General features: G+C 44.4%; 1 protein-coding gene across 2 annotated transcripts in view; it reads left to right on the forward strand.

Moving 5' to 3' along the window:
- AOAH (acyloxyacyl hydrolase) overlaps positions 1 to 19,237 on the forward strand; it is a 228,137-nt gene extending 208,900 nt beyond the window's left edge. The window contains exons 17-22 of one of the 2 annotated variants that reach the window (XM_073008965.1): positions 681 to 739; positions 818 to 877; positions 2,501 to 2,597; positions 10,763 to 10,839; positions 17,626 to 17,744; positions 18,857 to 19,237. In XM_073008965.1, coding sequence (XP_072865066.1) covers positions 681 to 739; positions 818 to 877; positions 2,501 to 2,597; positions 10,763 to 10,839; positions 17,626 to 17,744; positions 18,857 to 19,205 — 761 coding nt within the window. In that variant the 3' untranslated portion in view covers positions 19,206 to 19,237. The remainder of the gene's footprint in view (positions 1 to 680; positions 740 to 817; positions 878 to 2,500; positions 2,598 to 10,762; positions 10,840 to 17,625; positions 17,745 to 18,856) is intronic. The other variant, XM_073008964.1, reaches the window with a different exon arrangement.
- Positions 19,238 to 22,657: the final 3,420 nt, after the last annotated feature.

Below are 22,657 nucleotides of genomic sequence, written 5' to 3' on the forward strand. Positions count from 1 at the left end.
ATAAGGGTGTCTACTAATTAGGGTCAAATAAGATATCCACTGGACAGCCCTTAATCCAGTGCCACAAAGGGAGACATGAGGTATTGCCTCCCCATCCCATGGGCCACCCGAGCATTTTGTACAGCTTTCAGCTCACCAACTGTAGGGAACTACGTGCTCAGAGCTTCAGATACTCAGAATGTCCTGCCAGGCCCTTGGCATGGCATAATTTGGTCAGACCTGTGCGTTCCATAAACCTCGAAAAGAGAATTAGGTCAACTGCCACTTCGAATGTTCCCTGTTTCCCATGCAGGGAGCGTTTCATACCACGGCCAGGAGAAAGTGCTGCTCTTAAAGGGCTTTATTCAAGGCATCCTGATTCATATCGAGCTGTAGGATACTTGGATTTCTTTTTCCTGAGTCCAGATGAGGCCAGTTCCCCCAGCCCCATCCTGGCCCATGTCCAGAGCTCTATATGGAAGTGAGCTCCTCAGGGCTCCTCCCCAACTCTGGGTCTGAATTTCTAGAGGCTCAGAAAGGAGGAAAGCACAGGCATTCTTCAAGAGCAATGCTGCATGAAAAATCAGGGGAATCCGCTGGAAATAGCGACCTTCTGCAAGGGAGGCAGGGAAGCCCCCGAGTGTCTCTAAATGCTGCTATTGCTGAGTGCCTGCAATCTACCAGACCGTTCTGTTTTCCAGGCCAGCTAAATAAAGACGTGACCTATGCGCACTTGTACTCCTTCCTGAACTGCCTCCAGGTGAGCACTCACTGGCTTGCTTCAAGGCCTGCTAACCCACCCTGTTCCTCTGTAATCAAAGTGTTTTCCTGCTCTCAGGTCAGCCCCTGCCACGGCTGGATGTCTTCCAACAAGACGTTGCGGACTCTCACTTCAGAGGTATGACTGTCACAGGCCTTTTGATACCATCTTTGATCATTCTTTCCATGTGTTTGCTGCAGAGTTTTCACTGGGGATGGGATCCTGGCAGGGGGATGGTCTCCAAGCTGGTGAATAACAAGATCAAACCTTCCAGGTGCTTGGGGAGCCAAGAGAACCTGGTACACCCTGTCTCCTTCTGTCTCACTCTGGGTCTGTCCTCTGCTGACTGTGTTTCTCAGCCACTGTCTCTCTCGTGTGTCCACATGTGTGCACAAACACCCCCCGTGTATGCGCGTGCGCGCACACACACAGACACACACCTTTTAAAGCTGGTCCTAGGCATAGTTGTGGATTTGGAGAGAGTTGGTTGAGTTTGGCCCCTATGCATGAAAGAAGTTCTCCCGAGGTAAATAAGAACCTTCCTCCCTTCTCTCAGGGAATCCATTGCTCAAAGAATATGGTTTGCACTTCTTTCATGGGTGGTGAATAATCTCTTTGTAAAACACTTATTGAGGCCGGACACAGTGGCTCACACCTGTAATCCCAGCAGTTTGGGAGGCTGAGGTGGGAGGATCACTTGAGGTCAGGAGTTTGAGACCAGCCTGATCAACATGATGAAATCCCATCTCTACTAAAAATACAAAAATTAGCCAGGTGTCATGGTGGGCACCTGTAGTCCCAGCTGCTCAGGAGGCTGAGGCATGAGAATCACTTGAACCCAGGAGGCGGAGGTTGCAGTGAGCCAAGATCGCGCCATTGCATTCCAGCCTGGGCGACAGAGCAAGACCCTGTCTCAAAAACAAAAATGAATGAACAAAAGACTTATTGAACATTTTTTACATAGAAAGCATATTTCAACTTTTTGAACTTGGAGAACACACACAAAAAAAGAAAAGTAACAAAGATCACCCAAAATTTCACCACCCAAAGTTAGTATATGTGTATGTCTTCCCATTACCACTTCCAGAGATCAATATATTTGGTTTTTTGCCTACATAGTATGAGAATATACATACTCTGTTATGCTTTCCAGTGTTCATAAATTGTTTCTCCACACCATAATATTGGAACCATTCTGAAGTTTATACATGTGAATATATTATGATTTATTTCATCCTTTGGTGTTGGACATTTAGATTGTTTCCAAATTTATACTATGATAAATAGCATTGTGATGAACAATCGTATATCTAAAGGTGTAAGTCTCTGTGTACATCTCTATTCCCTTGAGACAAATTCCTAGAAGAATTACTGGGTCAAAGGGTATGTCCGTGTTTAAGGATTTTATCCGTATTGCCAAATTGCTCTCTAGAAAAGTTAAGCTAATAACATTCTCATTCACCTACCCATGACAACATTCAATATCATGGTTATCTTACTTTTGCCAATCCCAAGGGTGGAAAAACTAGTATCACTAATTTACACTGATTCAATTCCTAAAGAATGTTAACATTTGTCTCACGTTCATTGGCCATTTGTATGTGACTAGAATTTAATGTGCAGAGCAGCTGTCTGCTGATGGCTTGGAGAAATGAAAGTAGAGTAGGATGGGGAAGATCGATTTCTTTGTTCTGCCTGAATTATGTCACTAAAGTCAAAATCTAGATTTCATGGAATTCTCCCTGTTTCCTCTCTCTTTAGAGAGCAGAGCAACTCTCCAACACACTGAAAAAAATTGCAGCCAGTGAGAAATTTACAAACTTCGATCTTTTCTACATGGATTTTGCCTTCCATGAAAGTAAGTAGCTTTGTTTGGGTGTTGACAGAAGATGAAAGCAGCAGCTAGTTTAGGGCCTGGGCAGCTGGTTTTATACTCCTTTTTATAAGCCAGCAGGCCACAGACTAGGCAGGGTTACTCCTGCCTATTCTGACACACTAATAGCTCTCAGTATTGAAAAAAGATAAAATGTGGGACTTTTTCTGAAAAGATTGGGCTCAGCATTACCTCTGTACTTCACCATCATTTTAGAATCCCTGATGCAATAGAGCCAGCGACTGGTTAGAAAGAGATTTGGGCTGGCAACCTACAGGTTAATGCACTCACTAACCTGTTCTTCCCAGGTTAAAAGCCCTGGTTACCTGATGGATGTGACAGAAATGAGGGATATGGTGGCACCTCTCACAGTGGGCCCTGAAATACCCAGGGACCCAAGAGCAGTGCAGATTCCCACACTCCATGTAGGATGAACTTAATCAGAACCTGTAAGGGAGGGACCAAAGAACTTGCCGGTGGCAAAGTGATCAACCCATGTCCCAACTTTCTGGAAAGACTGTTACTAAGTTTGTTTTTTAGCATTCTGTCCAAACACTGGAGTCACTGCTGAGGGGCCACACAAAAACAGGCATGATTACTATAGCTACTGATTTACCCTTTACATCTTGAGTCTGAAAAATTATTGCTTATTGACTGTAATCCTTCCTGATTCATTTTCATTGCTAAGCAATTTTTATACAAGAGCAAAGCCCCCTGTTGACTGCTAGATAAGATAATGGTAATGAAGGGTTTCACAGTGTAGGCGAAAGATGGAAGATTCCTCATCCAGAGTTTATCATCTCTGTCCCCCACCCGCAATGCCCCCATCCGTAGCATCTGGGTTGGAGCAGATGGCCATCATGAATTATCAACGATTACATTCGCTGACACATTTTGCATTGCAGACTCTAGTAGTTCAATTCCGAACATCCTTTCAACAAGACTGATCTCCCTTAACTAGATTTCCTGCCTAGGTGATACACATTTCTCTCATGGGGAGAGACATTTTGATAAATAACTCCTCATTAAAATGCAGAGTTGAAGACTCATTAATGAATTCCTGGTGTAAACAAATGCACCACCAAGTGATCTTTGATCATCATCAACCTTGAATATAGATAAAGTTATTAAAAATATAATAATGTCTAACACTCACATGGGACGTTTTTTACTTTCCAGAGTGATCTCTAGCTCTGTCATTTATTATCTCTGGGACTGTAGGCAATTCTCTGAATATTTTAAACTCCCTTTCCAGCCCTGGAAATGGGGATACCATATCTTCCTAACAAATCTCTGTGATGCTTGTATGAAGTAATGTGCCATCCTCCTAAATGTTATGCCTGTTACACAGAAAAGGTACCATTTCCTTACACCCTTGCTACTCAATGTATGCTTCTGGATAAGCAAAATCAACACCACCCAAGAGCTGGTTATAAATGCAGAATTCCAGGGCCCACTCCAGACCTACCTAATCAGAACCTGCATTCAAACACAATCCACAGGTCATTTCTATGCCCATTACAGTTTAGTAAATGGTTTGTGAGGCTGAGGTGGGAGGATCACTCAAGTCCAGGAGTTCAAGACCAGCCTGGGCAACACTGCGACACCCCATCTCTATGAAAAATTTTTTTTTAATTAGCCAGGCATGGTGGTGCATGCTTGTAGTCCCAGCTATTCTGGAGGCTGAGATGGGGGGATCACTTGAGCCTGGGTGGTTGAGGCTACAGTGAATTGTGATCACATCACTGAACTCCAGCCTGGTTGACAGAGACCTCATCTCTATAAAAATAAAAATAAAGTTTAATAAATGGAGCTCTATAATGCCTCAAGATTAAGAGCTGGGTCAGTCATCAGATTTGTAAGTCCTGTTATGTGCCCGGAGCTATGAAGGTGCTGGGAACATAATTGTCAACAAAACAGAAGAGTCCTTATCTCTGTGGAGGATATAGAGAGAAGAGCTTTATTCTTGTCTGTCCAGAATTCCACTGGTGAACTGACATGCTTGGAAGCAGAGCCTCATCAGTCCTTTCTTGTCCTCACAGCAATAATAAATGCAATGAAAAAGCAAAAAGCTGAATTAAGCTGAACTGAACATTCTATATCAACGTGGGAGAAGCCTCCTAGGCGTTTCTCCATGGGGGGCCTTCTTCATCTTCTCCTCAGGAAGTTAGTGGGTACTCCACTAGGGAAGGCATGTGAGAACAGTGGGACCACTGTGGGGCCCGCCCCCATGAACATCTGATACAGCACCTGCATTTGATGTCTAGGTGCCACTTTGTCCACCTCTGAAAGAGCTAGATTTTCTGTCTGGTTTTTGGGAATGGTGGTAGTGTCCTGACTTAAGCTCAGAGTCAGATACTGCAAAAGACATTTTTAACTTGAAATTTTAGCATTTTCCAAAGTAGCTGGAGGGATAATCCCCTCCAAGATCCATCTCCATGGGTGACCGCCCATGCCTGGGCAGCTCATCTTCCCAGAAACCCACCTCATGTGGGTACAATGTGTGGTTATAGAAAGAGCCCAGAATTTACAACTGTGTTCCTATTCCAGCTCATACACAGAATAGCTGGGTAGCCTCAAGTGAATTAAATAACCACCCAGCCTTTGTTTCCTTGTATGTAGGATAGAAATAACTAACCCATGTAAGGATTAAGTAAAACAAAACTTGTAAAGTTGTAAGGACTCAATAACTGCTAGTGGCCATCCCCCCGCCCCCACCATCGTCAGTGTGTATGAAGCAACTCCTTCACTCCTGATGTCCAACCCACCCCCCAGCTCCATTCATGCCTGTGAAGTACTTTGAGTTCCTTCGAGGAAGGTATGGTAGAAATGCATCTCATTACCAAGAAGAAAAGCAATCTTTTATCAGAAATTAAAATCCTACAGAGTTATTTATTACGTCTGCAGTCCTGATAGTCCCATGGAAATCTCTCCTCTCATTTTGGTACTGTATGTGATCTGACCATTGTGTTAAAAATATTCTCATTTTTCATGATACTGAAATTCACAATTTCACATCCTTGTGACAGAGCAAATTGCAGTTGAGGGTCCCTGTCTCTTGAAGATAGGCACAAGACCCGTTCATTTTCCACCCTGGCAGCCTCAGTCCAGCACTGAAAATTGATTGCTCATCTCCAAAGACTCTTTTTGTCTCTTGCTGACTCATTCTCCAACTGGTTATGAACTAAACAGAGGCAGCAACTTTTCCTCCCTTCAGGAAATGCCAACTTGAGCAGGTGATATTCTTTTTCTTTGTCTGCACCACACCTCCCCACAGAGGAAAGAAAATGCCACTTGGCTGACAAAGCCATTTTTACACTGACAGTTTAAATATATCTCCAGCTGCCCTCAGCTTCCCAGATAGCTCAATTGGAGTAAACCTGGCTCTTGCATCCCCTCACCATGAATACATTTGTGAAATCAGCCAATGACTTTATGGTGCTGACCAGAAAGCAGCCTTTTCTTTAAAATATCTGCTAGTGTTGCTGTTCATCAAACAGCTATCAAGTGTTTTATGAGTCTTCCTCCATTCTTTCTATTACATCTTTGGAAAGCTGGTCATTAGCAGTTTCTTTGATTTTACAAATAAACTATGTTAAAGAAGAAAAAAGCAAAACAAAATACATTATGCTCCAAATCTCCACAGATCATCCATGATCATTCAAGAAACTTAATCCAGGTCTTCTGAAGGACAAATAGGAATTCATTGGTCTATTTTAAGTTATGGTCCAAAGTAGAAAGGAAACTGACCAACTTACCATGTTATCTTTGATTGGACCTCCCACTCTAAAATCAATCAAGGAAAAAGTAAAGACCAGTGTCTGGTATTGCATTTCTCCCAAGAAAGCAGAATTCATCCTGAGATAAACAAAAAAAAGGATCTTTCCTTTGACATTGGCCATGATACAGATAAAATCCTAAATAAACACTTGCCTGTGAGTTACTGAAGCTCCCTTAAGTTTTACTGTCCTGATAGCTACATACATGTGATGACCCATAGCCCTCACAGGCATAATAATCATATGGGGAAAAAAATGATGCTTACCTCTATAAATAAACAGGGTGTAGTCTTAGTAAACTTGGAGCATTTTCTTTTAACACCTATTGTATTATTTTATATGGCAAGCAAGTTCTTCCAAAGGCTGGACTCCCTTGTAGTTGCCACCTAATGTAGAGAAGGGATGGGAGTTGACAGACAGGAATAATTTCCTAGCAGGGAGGAATGTGTTGTCATGGACATCATTTAGAATTGCTGGACTATGGTGATGATAAAAGGTGGACCTCTCCCACTGCTCCCAATCCTGTTCCTCCACAAAGCTTGGCAAGTAAATATCCCTTCTCTTTCTTTGTGCTTTTTTTCCTGAGTTTTCCTTTTATACTCCCCACAATCATGGGATTGCTCAAGTCTCCAAAGGAAGGAGAAGGGAATGGTCATCTTTTCTCATTTTGAAAACACAATATAGGTTGAATATCCTTATCCTGCATGCTTGGGACAAAAGGTGTTTCAGATTTTGGATTTTGGGGGATGTTTTAGGACTTTGGAATGTGTGCATTATATATACTTAGCAGTTGAGCATCCTACATACAAAATCCAAAGTTTTCCAATAGGCATTTCCTTTCAGCATCATGTTGATAGTCAAAAAGTTTTGAATTTTAGAGCATTTTGGATTTTGGCTTTTCGGATGTGAGATGCTCAATCTGCATCACTAATAATTGAATCATCTTGTTCCATGAAGACATCTATCAACACCTCTCTTTCTTTCTCTAAGGGCCATAGGTTTTAGTTTGGTAATTAGTAACTCACATAAAATGCAAATCAAAATGAAAATAGCCTAGAATTACTTTAAGCCTAGATGCCAAAATTGAATCACAGTCTAAGAAACTCCTGTGTAAGCAAATCTCACCTTTGTAATATCAGGCTCCTAGTAAACATTCTTCTCAAGGAACATGATCTTGTTTAAACTGTGTTTCCTTAACAGGTTCAAATTTGCTGTCTACTGTGGATTTTCCAGAGCTCCTGATCTCCATAATCCTTTTCTAGACTTTTTCTTAGCCATCTCAGGCATGGATTTTGATTCAATATGTCATTCAACTCTCTTTGCAAACATGGAGAGTCAAAAAGTATTTAAGAGGCTTCCTACCACCACTGCATCAGATGACACCAGGATAGTCCAGGTCAGGTCCTGGTTTGCTATGCATCTATTTATTACAAGAGGACTCTGCCTCCATGTCTTCTTCATCCAACTCTTCACAACTTTTTAGTAGATTCTGTCTGAATTCTTGATTGGGCTCAATTCCCATTGGCTTGCTCTTATTAGCACACCTGGGAATTTTTTAATAACTGTCTTGTCTCAGAATACTGTAATAAAATACCATGAATTGGGTGACTTATAAATAACAAAAAGTTATTTCTCACAGTTCTGGAGGCTAAAAGTTTAAAATCAGGATGCCAGCATGGTCAGGTTCTGGTGAGGGTCCCCTTCCATGTTGCTGACTGCCAACTTCTCATTGTATCCTCATATGGTTTAAAAAAAAAAAAAGAGTGAGAGAGCCCTCTGGGGTTCATTTTATTTTTATTTATTTTTGAGACGGAATCTCACACTGTCGCCCCGGCTGGAGTGCAGTGGCGCAATCTCGGCTCACTACAACCTCTTCCTCCCAGATTCGAGCAATTCTCCTGCCTCAGCCTCTCGAGTAGCTGGGATTACAGGCGCCCAACACCACACCCAGCTAATCTTTTGGTTTGTTTCTTTGTTTTTGGGTTTTCTTTTGTATTTTTAGCAGAGACGGGGTTTCACTATGTTGGCCAGGCTGGTCTTGAACGCCTGACCTCGTGATCAACCCGCCTCAGCCTCCCAAAGTGCTGGGATTACAGGCATGAGCCACCACACTTGGCTGGGTGTGAATTCATGGGCATGAACCCCATGATGGGGGCTCCATCTTCATGGAATAATTATCTATGCAATCATACTGTGGATTCGAGTTTCAACACAGGAATTTGAAAGGGACACAAATATTCAGTCCTTGCAACACACTGTTGGGATTTTCTTTCATTCTTTCTTTTCTTTCTTCTGTTAGCATCTGTATAGCATAAAGTGAAACCCAACTAAAAATAAAGGGAAAAGTGGGAGAAGGGACAAAATGTTCATTAAGAACTTTGGTGAAGCAAAAAGGAGCACAAGTAGAATGGAGATGATGTCATCTCTGAAGTCACGGAGGGGACGGGGAGGCTGACATTTCACCTGGCCTGGGTCTTTCTGCATCATTGCTGATTGTTGTTTGAGAGACTCCTGTGGGACTGCAAGGATAGACGAGACAAAGATCATAAAAGGACAAAGAGAACTGAGAGTGGTGATCCTGGCTCTGCGTTTGAAGAAATCTTTCCAGACGCCTGGTTCTCCATTAAGGGCAATCTGCTGGATGTTCAGATCAGGAATGGCAGGGAATGGGCTGGACAACATCCCTGAGCGGGCAGGGCCAGTATTGCAGCCAGCAGGGCAGTCTGGAACCCACAGGAGCTTCAGAGTGTCAAGTCCAGAGGGAAAGGTGGGGCAGCTAGAATTGAACCTCAAGAAGAAGGTTGGATTCCAAGGTCATGCACCCCCCCCACACCCAAAAAAAAGAAAAAACAGGCAAAACAGGCCAGGCAAGCTGAAGACTCAGCCAGGCAAGCTTCCCCAAAACTGTCCCTTTACAAGACACTATGGCCAAGGGCAAGAAAGATATTGTCGAAAGCTGCATGCTGGCTTGGCAGAACAAATAAACTTGCATGAGAGTGAGTGCTATTTAAGCATTGATGCAGCTCTGAGCTTCCTATTAGAAGAGCAGGTACCTTCCATTCCTTCAGAGAGAAGTGTTATTTACCAGCACGCCGCAACTTCTCCCTGGAGACTCTGTGTGGCGGACACCACATAACACAGTGGACGGTGTCCTCAATTTGAGTTTTCAAGAAATGCAAAGGCCACTTTTCAATAGCTGCTTCTTCTAACAGCCTCTAGTAAAACCCAGAAGCATAATACGAGGCTGTGGCTCAGGGGCAGTCTTTCTGCCAGAGAATAAGCTAACAGGGGCTAGCAATTCAGTGTATAGGACTCCAAACGATTAGTATGAATTTTTCCTGAGCTTTGAGAAGGGCAGCATTATCCTCAGCCCCTGGGGAATGGAGGTTGAGTAGTAAGTGGGGATACTATGCTGGGATATTAGGACTAACTGCAACAGTAGCCTTGTATTGACTCAGCCCTGGGAAGTCCAGCCCCTCTTGTCCAATCAAAGCCCCTGACAGAATTTCCATCCTTACTTTGGGATGAGAAGGGGAGAAACAGAGGGCACAGACCTATGTTCTTGAGTTTTCTGGGGAATGAAGAGTAAAGAACGGGAGGAATCTTAGTTGTGCCTGCCCCCATCACTGGATGCTGGGAAAGTGAGGGCGTAGCTTCGCCAGGAGCAGCTGGCTCAGATGCTGCTCTCTGGAGGCTTCCTAGGGATTTGAAGTTTCCTTGAGGAGTTCTTACTGACTGTATGATGGAATGATGTAGAGTTAATTGTGCTGCTGCCTTAGAGCAAAACTGACATTCTTGGTCTCTCACCCCTGTTGAAGGACAGTTTCATTGCTTTTCATCACTTTGGGGTTCATAATATTTTTTCTGCAGCCATACTCCCTCTAACTGTGGCGATGAGATAATTTTATGTAATTATATTCCTGACATACCGTATGATTTTTAAAGGCAAGTGCTTGACACATGCAGGCAGAGTCTGCAAATGGCAACCCATGGAAGGGGATGTTAACAAAATGTTTGATTTTCCCCTACTGTAATACCATCCTACCGCACCACCGAAAAGTGACATGTACTGAAATAGGTGTTGAATATTTAAGAGCTCACCTTTTCCTACTGCCTTCCCTGCTACACAAACCACATTCATCTAACATTCTCATGTATTCCCTTCCTGAGTTAGAAAAAGCACACACACACACAGTGGGAAGATTTTTTTATGTTCAGAAATCCCCCAGTGCAAGAGAGCAGCTCAGAGACAGCCGTGGCTGAGTCAACATGGGCCCGGGAGGGCATAGGCAGCTCTCACGTCCTTGTCCGTGGATGTTGGCCATTGCTTGTGCAAGTGTGTCTGTAACCCTCTCATTTTGTGTCCTGCAGTCATACAGGAGTGGCAGAAGAGAGGCGGACAGCCCTGGCAGCTCATCGAGCCCGTGGACGGATTCCACCCCAACGAGGTGAGTGCAGTCACATGGTGGCTGCAGAAGGTTATTGGATGGTTTGTTAGTTTTTATTTATGCTTACACATTCATGTGTTTATTTTTATCCTGTTTTGTTCCAGAAAGGATTTGAGGTAAGGTACATACACATATAAGATAGAAGATGTAATGAAAACAAAGTGAAATTTGGGACAATAGGAAAATAAAGTAGAAATTATACTTGGATTCCTGACTTAATTTCTATAATTCATAAAATATGTGCAGGGCAGTCCTGAGAAACTGCCAGAAGGGCAGCTCTGTGCAATGCTAAAAGGGGCATTAAGCCATGGCTTCCATAAGATAAGAAAAATAAATCGAGCACTCCAAAAAAAAAAAAAAAAAGAGGAAAATAACAAGGATTTTTTGGAAGTGAGACCCATGAGAAACGTATTCTATGGTCTTCCTAGAAAGGGTGCTGTATAGGAGGAGAACAATGTCCTTAGCGGTATCCTACAGTAAGAGCTGTTTCTATCGAGGATCCAAAGTACAGTTCTGTAAAGTAGCTCTCCTCTGGTCTCTTCACAAAGCAAGGGGAGCCAGAGGGTGGGACTCTGTCCCCTCCCGGCTCCACTCCCATCCCATTATTCTGGCTTCAACCAGAGAAGCTCTGCTTTTATCTGTTGTATGTCCTGGACTTGCTCACGACATTTCTTTATTAAGAAGAAGAAGAAAAAGAAGTGGGGGAGTTGTTCTGCCACTTGTAAAATGTAGAAAGCTGCTCCTCTATGGGGAGGGATGGGCCATTTACTCTCAGGCAATCCCTCATCACTAGAACCTTTCTGCTCCAGCAGTTAGGGAAGCATAGTGTGGCTACCAAAGGGTACAAACGTGAGGGGCATGCCTGAGGATGCTCCCTGGCTGGCCATCGAGACCCAGGCCACAAGAGGGCTGATTGTCCCCTCAGGAGCCTGAATGAAGGTAAACACAGCCTACCTTCCTCCAACTCTAGGCTCAACCAGTGCTCATGCCAGGGGTAAGAATCACCTCAAAAGGAACTAGAAGGGTGCCCACTCCCCAACAAATGAGTAAAAGTGGTGTCCCACAAATGCTGAGCAAATTTTGAAGTAAGTATTAAATGCCCACCTCACAGATTTAAATAGCCACAAAAAAAAAAAAAATCAGAATAATGCCCTCAGAATTTCTAACCTTCCTGTGTATCAATTGGATGAGTTGATCAAAGAAAATTATTGGTTAGATTCTGGTTAAATATCAGGGTCTATTCCCCAAAAAATGATGTCTTTGGTTTCAGAAGAGTTTGTGTATATCCCTTCCTTCTATTTTTTTTTTTTTTTTTTTTTTCGAGTCAGTGTTTCACTCTTGTTGCTTGGGCTGGAGTGCAATGGCGTGATCTCAGCTCACTGCAACCTCGGCTTCCTGGGTTCAAGCGATTCTCCTGCCTCAGCTTCCTGAGTAGCTGGGATTACAGGCGTGTGCCACCAAGCCTGGCTAATTTTGTATTTTTAGTAGAGACGGGACTTCTCCATGTTGGTCAGGCTGGTCTCGAACTACCAACCTCAGGTGAGCCACCCGCCTCAGTCTCTCAAGGTGCTGGGATTACAGGAGTGAGCCACTGCACCTAGCCCCCTTCTTTCTAGCAGTTATTAGGTAGCAATTCTTGTCATTCTCTGCACAGAGTAGCATCTTACCCTTCTGATTCTGTAGACAATGGGCATATGAAAAGATGGTCACATAGAGTATCAGGAACAAACTAAAAAGAAGAGGATCAAAGACAGCTTTGTTTTATCCCCCAGCATATATTTATCCCATCTATCAAATGACCATTCCGTCCCTGACTCTTAAAATGATTTTGAGGTTCAAGGTCTGTCAAATTGGGGCTCTATCTTGCACTCAAACAGTTTCACTATATCTGGTTATTGAAAACACAGTCAAAAGCTGAAAATCAATATGTGCCATAATCTTATGCTATTCCTGCAAGATTTGTTCACATACTGGTAGCCAGTGATAAAGTGGCCAAGAACAGATAGCCAGGCCTAAAGCCTGCCTATTTATCATGTATATTGAGCTGAAAAGTCCAGATTGGCAAAGTGCCATCCAAAACTATTTATTGAGTGACTACCCAGTGTCAAATGCAGTGAGAATTCAAAACTGAACAAGAAAACGCCCTGCCATTTAAAATTATAGTATAGAGTAGGAAAATGATGAGTAAACAGACAATTAAATATAGAGCAGTAAATGCCTCCAACTGTGCAAGTACAGAACACCACAGAGCATTATGGGGTAGGATGGGAGAGAGAGGTGTTCAAAAATGTTTTCAGGCCGGGTGGGGTGGCGCACGCCTGTAATCCCAGCACTTTGGGAACCCGAGGTGAGTGAATCACCTGAGGTCAGGAGTTCTAGACCAGCCTGACCAACATGGAGAAACCCCGTCTCTATTTAAAAATACAAAATTAGCCAGGCATGATGGCGCGCATGCCTGTAATCCCAGCTACTCAGGAGGCTGAGGCAGGAGAATTGCTTGAACCCAGGAAGCGGAGGTTGCAGTGAACCAAGATCGTGCCATTGCCCTCCAGCCTGGGCAACAAAAGCAAAACTCCATCTCAAAAAAAAAAAAAAAATGTTTTCAGAGGAGGTGATGTCAAAACTAAGACCATGAACTAGTAGAGTGAAGGGAAGCAAAGAGGGGTTGCAGGAAGTGTTTTGAGCAGAGGCAACTGCATGGACAAAGACCTGAATATGAAAGAAAGCATGGCATTTTGGAGGAAATAAAAGCGCTCGGTGCAGCTGGAGAGTATGACCGTGGAGTTGACAGAGGGAGAAATCTACTGCTTATTAAGGAACCAGATCATGGAAGATCTGTCTGGGGCTTGACCTTGGTCCTGAGGGAGATGGGGAGCCACTGGACGTTCTCAAGCAAGAAAGGAATAGCCCGACTTGTGATCTAAAAAGACGCCTGTAGTAGTGGCGTGGAGGGTGATTTGGTTAGGAACTAGTCCAGAGAGACGGAGACAAACGAAAGGAAAAGTTGTATTTTAAAAAGATTTTTTAAATGACCAAACACAGAGTCACAGGACAGCAAGGCAAGTTCTTATCAGAGATTTTACTCAAGGAATCAAAGTCAAGTGCATCCTGGAGTCAGTATAGATCCTGCCCACTCTCCTCCCACATTCTCCATAGCAGTCACAGGCCAATGTAAGGATGGCCCAGCATGATTCCAGATCATCAGGTGATTGAATAAAGCATCACGCTGTATTACAAGAAGCTAACTTGATGAACTGTGAAACCACTTCTGGCTTTACTGTCTTATGAATTGGATGTATTTATATACAACTTAACAAGAAAGTGGGCTCTGAAAGACATTCAACTACAAAGGAAAATACCTGGAAAAGAACCTCTGTTAACCAGAAGATCCTACTTAATCAGAGCACCCATTCCCTAGCATGCTTCTGGAATAGATATTATTCCACACACATGCTTAGTAGGGGAGCTGATGACCTCCTGGGCTGCCAAGGTTGTGTGAATTGGCAGAAGAAGGGTGTCTCCATCCTCCCATCCTGAGAACAAATGTTGGGGTGGAGGGTATATAATAAAAGTTTCCACTGGTAAAATGAATTAGCTTGCATCCATCTGATGGCATACCATGCACTGAATAACCCCATCTACTAAAAATACAAAAATTAGCCGGGCGTGGTGGTGCATGCCTATAGTCCCAGCTACTTAGGAGGCTGAGGCAGGAGAATTGCTTGAACTTGGGAGGCGGAGGTTGCAGTGAGCCAAGTTCACATCACTGCACTCCAACTTGGGCAACAGAGCGAGACTTCGTCTCAAAACAACAACAACAAACAAACAAAACAAAACAAAACAGATACACCTTTAGTGACACAGAAATATGTTTATAATGTAGAGCAAAGTAAATATGATAAGACTACAGATTATAGGAGCAATGACTCAACTATATGCATTTGTCAAATTCATGGCACTGTTTACCAAAGAGAGTTCATTTTACTGTGTCTAAATTCAACTTCAATAAGAGCAGATTACAAGATGATATTCAAGAGGAATCCTGTGTGTGTGTGTGTGTGTGTGTGTGTGTATGTGTGTGTGTATTCAGATATAAAATCAGGGCCAGGCGCATTGGATCACACCTGTAATCCAAGCACTTTGGGAGGCCGAGGCGGGCAGATCACTTGAGACTGGGAGTTCGAGACCAGCCTGGCCATCATGGTGAAACCTCGTCTCTACTATAAATACAAAAATTAGCCAGGCGTGGTGGCATGTGCCTGTAATCCCAGCTACCTGGGAGGCTGAGGCAGGAGAATCACTTGAACCTGGGTAGGCGGATGTTACAGTGAGCCGAGATCACACCACTACACTCCAGCATAGGCGACAGAGTGAGACTCCATCTCAAAAAAAAAAAAAAGATACAAAATCAGAAAGGCTCTACACCCCATGTTAACAGAGGCTGCCTCTATTTTAATTACAGATGAATTTTATTGTGTTTTATTCTTTTTGCTTAAGTGGGTTTTCAGCTTTTCTAGAATGAACAGGTTTTGCTTTAATATTTTAGACTATGAATAGAGAAGCATAAAAGAATATCTGTTGGGGAGGCTGAGGCAAGAGAATTGCTTGAACCTGGGAGGCGGAGCTTCCACTGAGCCGAGATCTGACCACTGCACTCCAGCCTGGGTGACAGAGCAAAATCTTGTCTCAAAACAAGAAAGAAAAAGAAAGAAAAAAAGAAAAGAAAAGAAAGAAGAAAGAAGGAAGAAGGAAGAAAGAGGAAAGAAAGAGGGAGGGAGGGAAGAAAGGAAGGAAGGGAGGAAGGAAGAAAGTAAGGAAGGAAGGAGAGAGAGAGAAAGAAGGAAGGAAAGAAAGAAAAGGAAAGGAAGGAAGGAAGGGAAGGAAAGGAAGGGAGAGAGAAAGAGAGAGAGAGAGAGAAAGAAACTAACTTGGATAAAGAGCGGAAAGGGTAGCTGTGCCCTGCTCTGTGCAGTGCCTCGTGGAAGTTATAACAGGAAATGGCGGTACGAGAAACCCACAGTAGGTGCTCAGTAAATATTTGTCAAAGGAATGAATGATTACAGTGGATCATTTTATCACAAGTCTCTAGTTTAGTGATAAGCATGCCAGTCTCATTTCAGCTCAATATTTTCTCAATGCCTGCTCATAAACATTTTATTCCTTATTAGGGTGACAACTAACGAATTGCGTTCAAACCAAACAGTTAGCAAATGCTCAGATCTGAGCTCTTTCATTTTCGTTTCCCTCTTCTTGCCCTCACCCTGTCTCCTGCCTTATTAACACAGAGAGGGAACTAAATGCCTTGATGCCACATGACTGTTAGAGAGACAGCTTAGGTGTATCAAGTTGAAAGCCAATAACATAAAAAAGAAGAACCAGTAATTTTCCACAGACCTGGCAGCAGCCTCCTTTGTTGAGAAATGGCAGGAAAACAGCCACAAGCCCAGGCCTCTGTCTTCAAAGGCCCTGATGCTTTGTGTGAGAGATGATCTGGCCCTCCCTGGGGCACTGGCCAGCTATGCAGGCAGCCTTTGCCATGCTCCTGCGTTTAAGTGCAAAGAAGTATATGTGGGGTGCATATGGTGTGCGGTTTTGCTGTGTGTGTGTGTGTAGTATCTGTGTGCTTTCTGTGGGGGTGTCTGGGGGTGAGGTATGTGTGGTGTTTGTGTGTGTGTGTGGTATGTAGGGTGCGTGTGTGATGTGGGTATAGGGGGTGTAGGGGGTGTGTGTGGTGTGTGTGGTGTGTGTGTGGTAAGGGTTGTGTATGTGATATGTGTATGTGGTGAGTGTGCATGTGGTGGTATCTGAGGTGTGTGGGGGGTGTGTGTAGGATGTGTGTGTGGATATGAGAGTATGTGTGGTGTGGAGTGTGTGGTGTGTGTGTGAGAGATGCGTGTGGTGTATCTGTGTGTGGTGTGCATGTGATGTATCTGTGTGGTGTGTGTATAGTGTGTATGTGGCATGTGGTGTATGGTGTGTGGGATGTGTGTGTGATGTATTTATGTGTGGTGTGGGGTTGTGAGGGGTGTGGTGTATGTATGTGTGGTGTGTAGTATGTGTAGTGTTTCTGTGTATGCTGTGTGGTGTGTGGGGTATGGGAGTGTGTGTGATGTATGTGTGTGTGGTGTGGGTTGTGAGGGGTGTGGTGTGCGTGGTGTGTGGGGTGTGTGTGTGGTGTTTCTGTATGTGGGGGGTGTATGATGTATGTGTGTGTGGTGTGGGATTGTGAGGAGTGTGGTGTGTGTGTGGTGTTTGTGGGGTGTGTGTGTGTGGTGTGGGGTTGTGAGGGGTGTGGTGTATGTGTGTATGGTGTCTGTGTGTTATGCTGTGGGGGAGACACTGCATGGACATGACCGAGATTATGCAGTGGGATGAGTGAAGTTTGTGTCCACCTTAGAAGGCTCAGAACACATTAAAATGCTGGAGACTTTATGCAGTGACTGAATCAGGCCTAGTTTTCTCTAACTACTAAAATCTCACACATAGTCAGACACAGAAAGGACTTTGGATCACTTTCTGTCACCCACTCAATGTCCAGATGAGAGGGCTGGGCCCAGAGAGGGAGTTGGCCCCGCTGCCTATTAGGAAGGGGACTGTGAGCTGCCCTGTGGGGAGAAGTCGGGGATATCCCTGAGCATCCTTCCCAAACAATGTATTCCCCTCTTGGAGGCCTTCAGCAATCATATTTCTCATTGCTCAGCATTGAAAACCACTGTTGAGATGGAGCCATCTGGAGTCCGCAGGCCTGGCCAGGTCCCATTTGCTAAATGAGGGCATTGTCTGCAGAGAAAGAGCGTCCTCCTCAAAGGCATGTTAATGACAAGCCAGACACTGGACAACCAAGAATGGACCCAGCTAACATCATGGGTAAAGGGAAACCTGACATGCGACAGCAGAACCAGAGAGCAAGTCTCAGGCTGGGAGAGCCAGGGTCGAGACTGCTGTGTATTAAGCTAAGGATTCCTCTCTGGAACTTCAGCCAGACTCCCTGTACTCACAGCCTGCCAGGATCCCCCCCAACCCATTCAGGGACCCAGCCAACCTCCACTCCCAAGCACCTGTAGTTCCCCAAACATGTCATTCTCTCCCACAGCTCTGAGCCTTTGCACATGCTGTGTCCTCTACCATTGCACTGTTTCCCCACATCATCTGTCTGCGGAACTCCTAGAAAATTCATCTCAGCCACCACCTTCTTCAGAGAGATCCCACCCCTTCCCCCACCAGACAGAAGTGACATGTCTTCCCTTTCCCATGTGTGCATCAGCCTCCCAGCCCTCCCTGTGGGCTTGGTGGTGTCATTTTGCATGTCTGGTTACCTTACTAGGCTGAGACTTTCTGGAAGGAAGAACATACCATGTTCACCTCTAAAACCCAAGCCTTAGGCCTGCAGTAAATGCTAGCTGTCCACAGATGAATAAAAAGTGAATTTCTGATAAAGTGAATTTTTAATCTATTACTGAAAAAACAAATTACATACACTTAGCAGCTTAACACAATACACACTTATGATCTCACAGTTTCTGTGGGTCACAGCTTAACTAGGTCCTCTGCTTAGGGTGTCACAAATGAAAATCAAAGCATGGTATCCAGGCCACGTTCTCATCTGGAGACTCATCTGGGGAAGAACTACTTTCAAACTCATTCGGGCTGTTGGCAGATTCATTCCCGTGAGTCTGCTGGACTGATGAGCCAGCTTCAGGCTGGATGGCAGCTGGATCACCCTCAGCTTCAGCCCAGAAAGGAGAGCCTCCGAAGTGAGTCACTAGCAAGGCCAAGCCTCACACAACATGACAGCATCGCTGAAGCAGCGTCTCCTCACCACGGCCACATTTCCTCCGTTAGAACCAAGTGATAGGCCCCACCACCAGCAAGGGATGGAGGTTATACAGAGACATGGGACTGGGAGTCACAGGGCCATCCTAGAGGCTGTCTCTGGCAGAAAGCACGTGGGAAATCTTGTTGGTAAGTGATCTGTCCTAATTTCCCTTTTCCTCCTCCTTTGGGTTCTCTCTCACAGGTGGCTTTGCTGTTGTTTGCGGATCGTTTCTGGGAGAAGGTGCAGCTCCAGTGGCCCCAAATCCTGGGAAAGAAGAATCCATTCAACCCCCAGATTAAACAGGTGTTTGGAGACCAAGGCGGGCACTGAGCCTCTCAGGAGCATGCACCCTTGGGGAGCACAGGGAGGCAGAGGCGTGGGTAAACTCATTCCACAAACCCTGTGGGGGCTGCTACGTCACAGGCCCAAAGGAGTCTCCTTCAGCAGCATCTTTGCAAAATGTCTTTCTCTCAGTGAAGAGCATATCTGGATGACCGTGCAATGCTGTGTGCTCCTGGGATCAGTAACCCTTCCATTGTTCCTGAAATAACCTTTAATAAAGTGCTTTGGGTGCCATTCCAAGCAAGAGAGTATCTGTGCCCTTTACAGCTAATTGTTCTAAACGGAGTTTCTAAAAACACTTAAGAAGTCCAGTGATGTTCAGCAATTTACCCAAGGTCTTGGCATGCCAGGGGACTGATCCTCCCTGTGTTGTTAACTTCTTAAAAATGGCCTGGCGAGCTGAGGCTCCGCCTATGCAGGCGGCTGGCCAGCTGCCAAGGACTCACACAAGGGGGCAGACCAGGCTTCATGAGGCCCCCTTGAAAAACATAACACAAGACTATAAATACAAAATTAGATATGAACTTAAATACACATTTAGAATGAGGAAAGAAATCACCACAAATTACAAATGTTTAAAAGTTGACAAGTACCATATAACCTCACAAAGTCCAGAAAAATGACAATACAATTTTTTTCCTTTAAAGTATTTTATTAGTTGATTAGCGGGTATAAATGTACAGTTAGATAAAAGAAATAAGGCCTAGTGTCTGATAGATCAGTAGGGTGACTATAGTTTACAAAATGCTATCGTACATTTCGTTTCAAATCGCTAGAAGGAAATAATTTGAAAGTTTCTAGTGTAAAGAAAAGACAAATATTTAAGGTGATAGATACCCAAAGTACACTTATTTAATCTGTACAGGAAGACTCCAGAGTAAAGGGAGGGTCCCCCGGCCTGACCACCTCCCTTCTCCCACCCTATATGGCTTTTCTGAACCTGTCACTTCCCACCCCTCTAAAAAAGACTGTTTAAATTATCTTAGACCTGACCACCCACAACCTTGGGGAATCACCAAACATCTAACCAGTTCCATCCTCTGAATGGGCTCAGGCAGGAAAACAAAGGTACCCAAATCCTGAGCTCTGACCTTACTCTGAGGCACAGCATCAAGGAATTGAGAGGTAGAAGAGGATGGTGACCTCATCTCACTTTTTCAGAAAACACAAATACTGCAAATAAATACTACATGGAAATTAATACTAAATACCACTATTGCCTCCAAAACTTGAGTCTGAGGTCAGGCCTTCTCCCCTGGATCAGGGGCCCGGGCAAGGCTCATTCACTTCTGCCTGCATTTTCTATGCTCCAGACACGTTCCTTCTTTGAGATTTGACCGAGTCTTTCTCTCTGGCTTGAGAATGCTCTGTCCCTGTGCTTTATGTACTTCTTATAATAGCTCTTACACTGGTGCCCCTTGAGCTACTGTCTTCAGCCTCAAGTTTTCCAGAATGATGGTGTCTGAGAATTGTCCACTGAGAGGCACCTGAAGGGCTTTCCTGGGTTGACATGCAGCCCTCCGCATCTCCCCATTCTTGGAGGGGTTGTGGAAAAAAGCACCAAAACCTGAACTGCAGGCTCCATAAGATCGGTACCTGGTTGGTCACGTGTACTCCTGTGTCCAGCCCCCAACACAATGCCTGACCACTGCAGATGCACAACAAATAGCACTGAATGAGTAAATGAATGAGAAGTTAGTGTTGCTCTCCAGGTCACACTGTTATTTCTTGCTATTTAAAAGCAAAATCAGCAGCCTCTTTTTTGACACATTTGAATTAGACCCATTGAATCACGCTCCTTGCTCATCACGGTGAGAAGAGTGAGAAAGAAAAGCCATCAGAGGTGCCTTCTTCCCTGGGCACACTTGGTGAGGGGACTTGGGGCTCCTGTGTCATCTTCATCTAAACACCCCAAAACTCTATTATAATTTCTCTCTCCCAGCCGAGCACTGTGACTCACACCTATAATTCCAGCACTTCGGCAGACGGAGGTGGGAGGGTCACTTGAGCTCAGGAGTTCAAGATCAGCCTGGGCAACATGGTGAAACCCTGTCTCTACAAAAAGTACAAAAATTAGCTGGGTGTGGTGGCACACGCCTGTGGTCCTAGCTGCTTGGGAAGATCACTTGAGCCCAGCAGGAAGTCGGGGCTGCAGTGAGCCCAGACCGCACCGCTGCACTCCAGCCTGGGGAATAGAATGAGACCTTGTCTCAAAAAAAAAAAGAAAAAGAAAAAGAAAAAAAAAGAAAGAGATACTCTCTCTTGTTATCAGAGGAGAGACCAGGCTTGCCCTTCGCTATTGAAATGGAGGTCACCATTTGCCGCATGAGTAATTACCAAAATGTCTATTTCCACCCACAGTTGGCATTTTTCATTTCGTGCTGAGCCTTTTGGGTTCAGGCCCTGGTGACAAAAATAAAGTCAGCTCCCCAGAAGAAGCAGATCAGCTAAAAAAATCTCTATATGGGACTTGTATTGATAAACAATGTGGCCGGACCTGAATCTCCCCAGAATCTGCACCAGCTTCCCTATCCCTCCCTGCTCTCTGTCACTGATTTAATCCCACTAGAGAAAATATTCTTAACTAGGGTCCTTACGGATCCCCAGAATTAATAGTGCCTGTAAACTTGAATGGGGAAAAAAATAAGTCTTCACTGTCTTCTAAATGCAAATGCTAAAATTTAGCATTTCCTTTCATAATGAATGTAGGTAACAAAACACAGCTGAATTAGTCTTTGTCACAAATACTTTCACATCACATTGCAGTTGTTGCAGATACTGTTGCTTCTTATTTTTCGTAACAGTTATGTTCTATAAAGTTGCCATGAACACTGAATTAGCACGTGCTGAAGCATTGTCCTTAGGGGAAGCACAAGGCTAGGTTCCTGTGAGCCTGCAGTCGGAACATTTTCACCAGTCAGTCAACACATAACTTGGTTTTCCATGTGGTTTTTGTTGAAAAGACACCATATTTAATATACAGTGGATTCATTAACATTGACCTCACAGGCAACAGCACTGTAACTCCTGCCTGCAAAGAGCTCATCTACCACTGGGGTGATTTTCTCTGTGCAGCGCGTTACAGCCTTCTGTGGCACATCACTTAGCAGCACTCAATAGAACTTCAGCACTGCCCTTCATGGCCAGCAACATCACCGGGAAAAAGCATAAAATGCCAAAAATGTGGCACTAAGTGTACTGCAAAGAAGACACAGGTTTGCAGTATGAGAGCTGAAACAAGAAGGCAAAACTTAACCAGGCACAGTGGCTCTTGCCTGTCATCCCAGCACTTTGAGAGGCCGAGGCAGGTGGATCACCTGGAGGTCAGGAGTTCGAGACCAGCCTGGCCAACATGGGGAAACACCGTCTCTACTAAAAATACAAAAAATTAGCTGAGCGTGGTGGTGTGCGCCTATAATCCCAGCTACCCTGGAGACTGAGGCAGGAGAATCACTTGAACCTGGGAGGCGGAGGTTGCAGTGCGCCGAGGTCATGCCATTGCATGCCAGCCTGGACGACAAGAGCAAAATTCTGTCTCAAAAAAAAAAAAAAAAAAAAGGCAAAACTTCACCTTGCCAACCAATCTCATCTGGGGAACATGCTAGTTGGGCAACCCAAATTTGCCATTGCTCTGTGCATGGGCACAGATGACTGCAAAGG

This window comes from Chlorocebus sabaeus, chromosome 21, assembly GCF_047675955.1.
Source record: "Chlorocebus sabaeus isolate Y175 chromosome 21, mChlSab1.0.hap1, whole genome shotgun sequence".
NCBI lineage: Eukaryota > Metazoa > Chordata > Mammalia > Primates > Cercopithecidae > Chlorocebus > Chlorocebus sabaeus.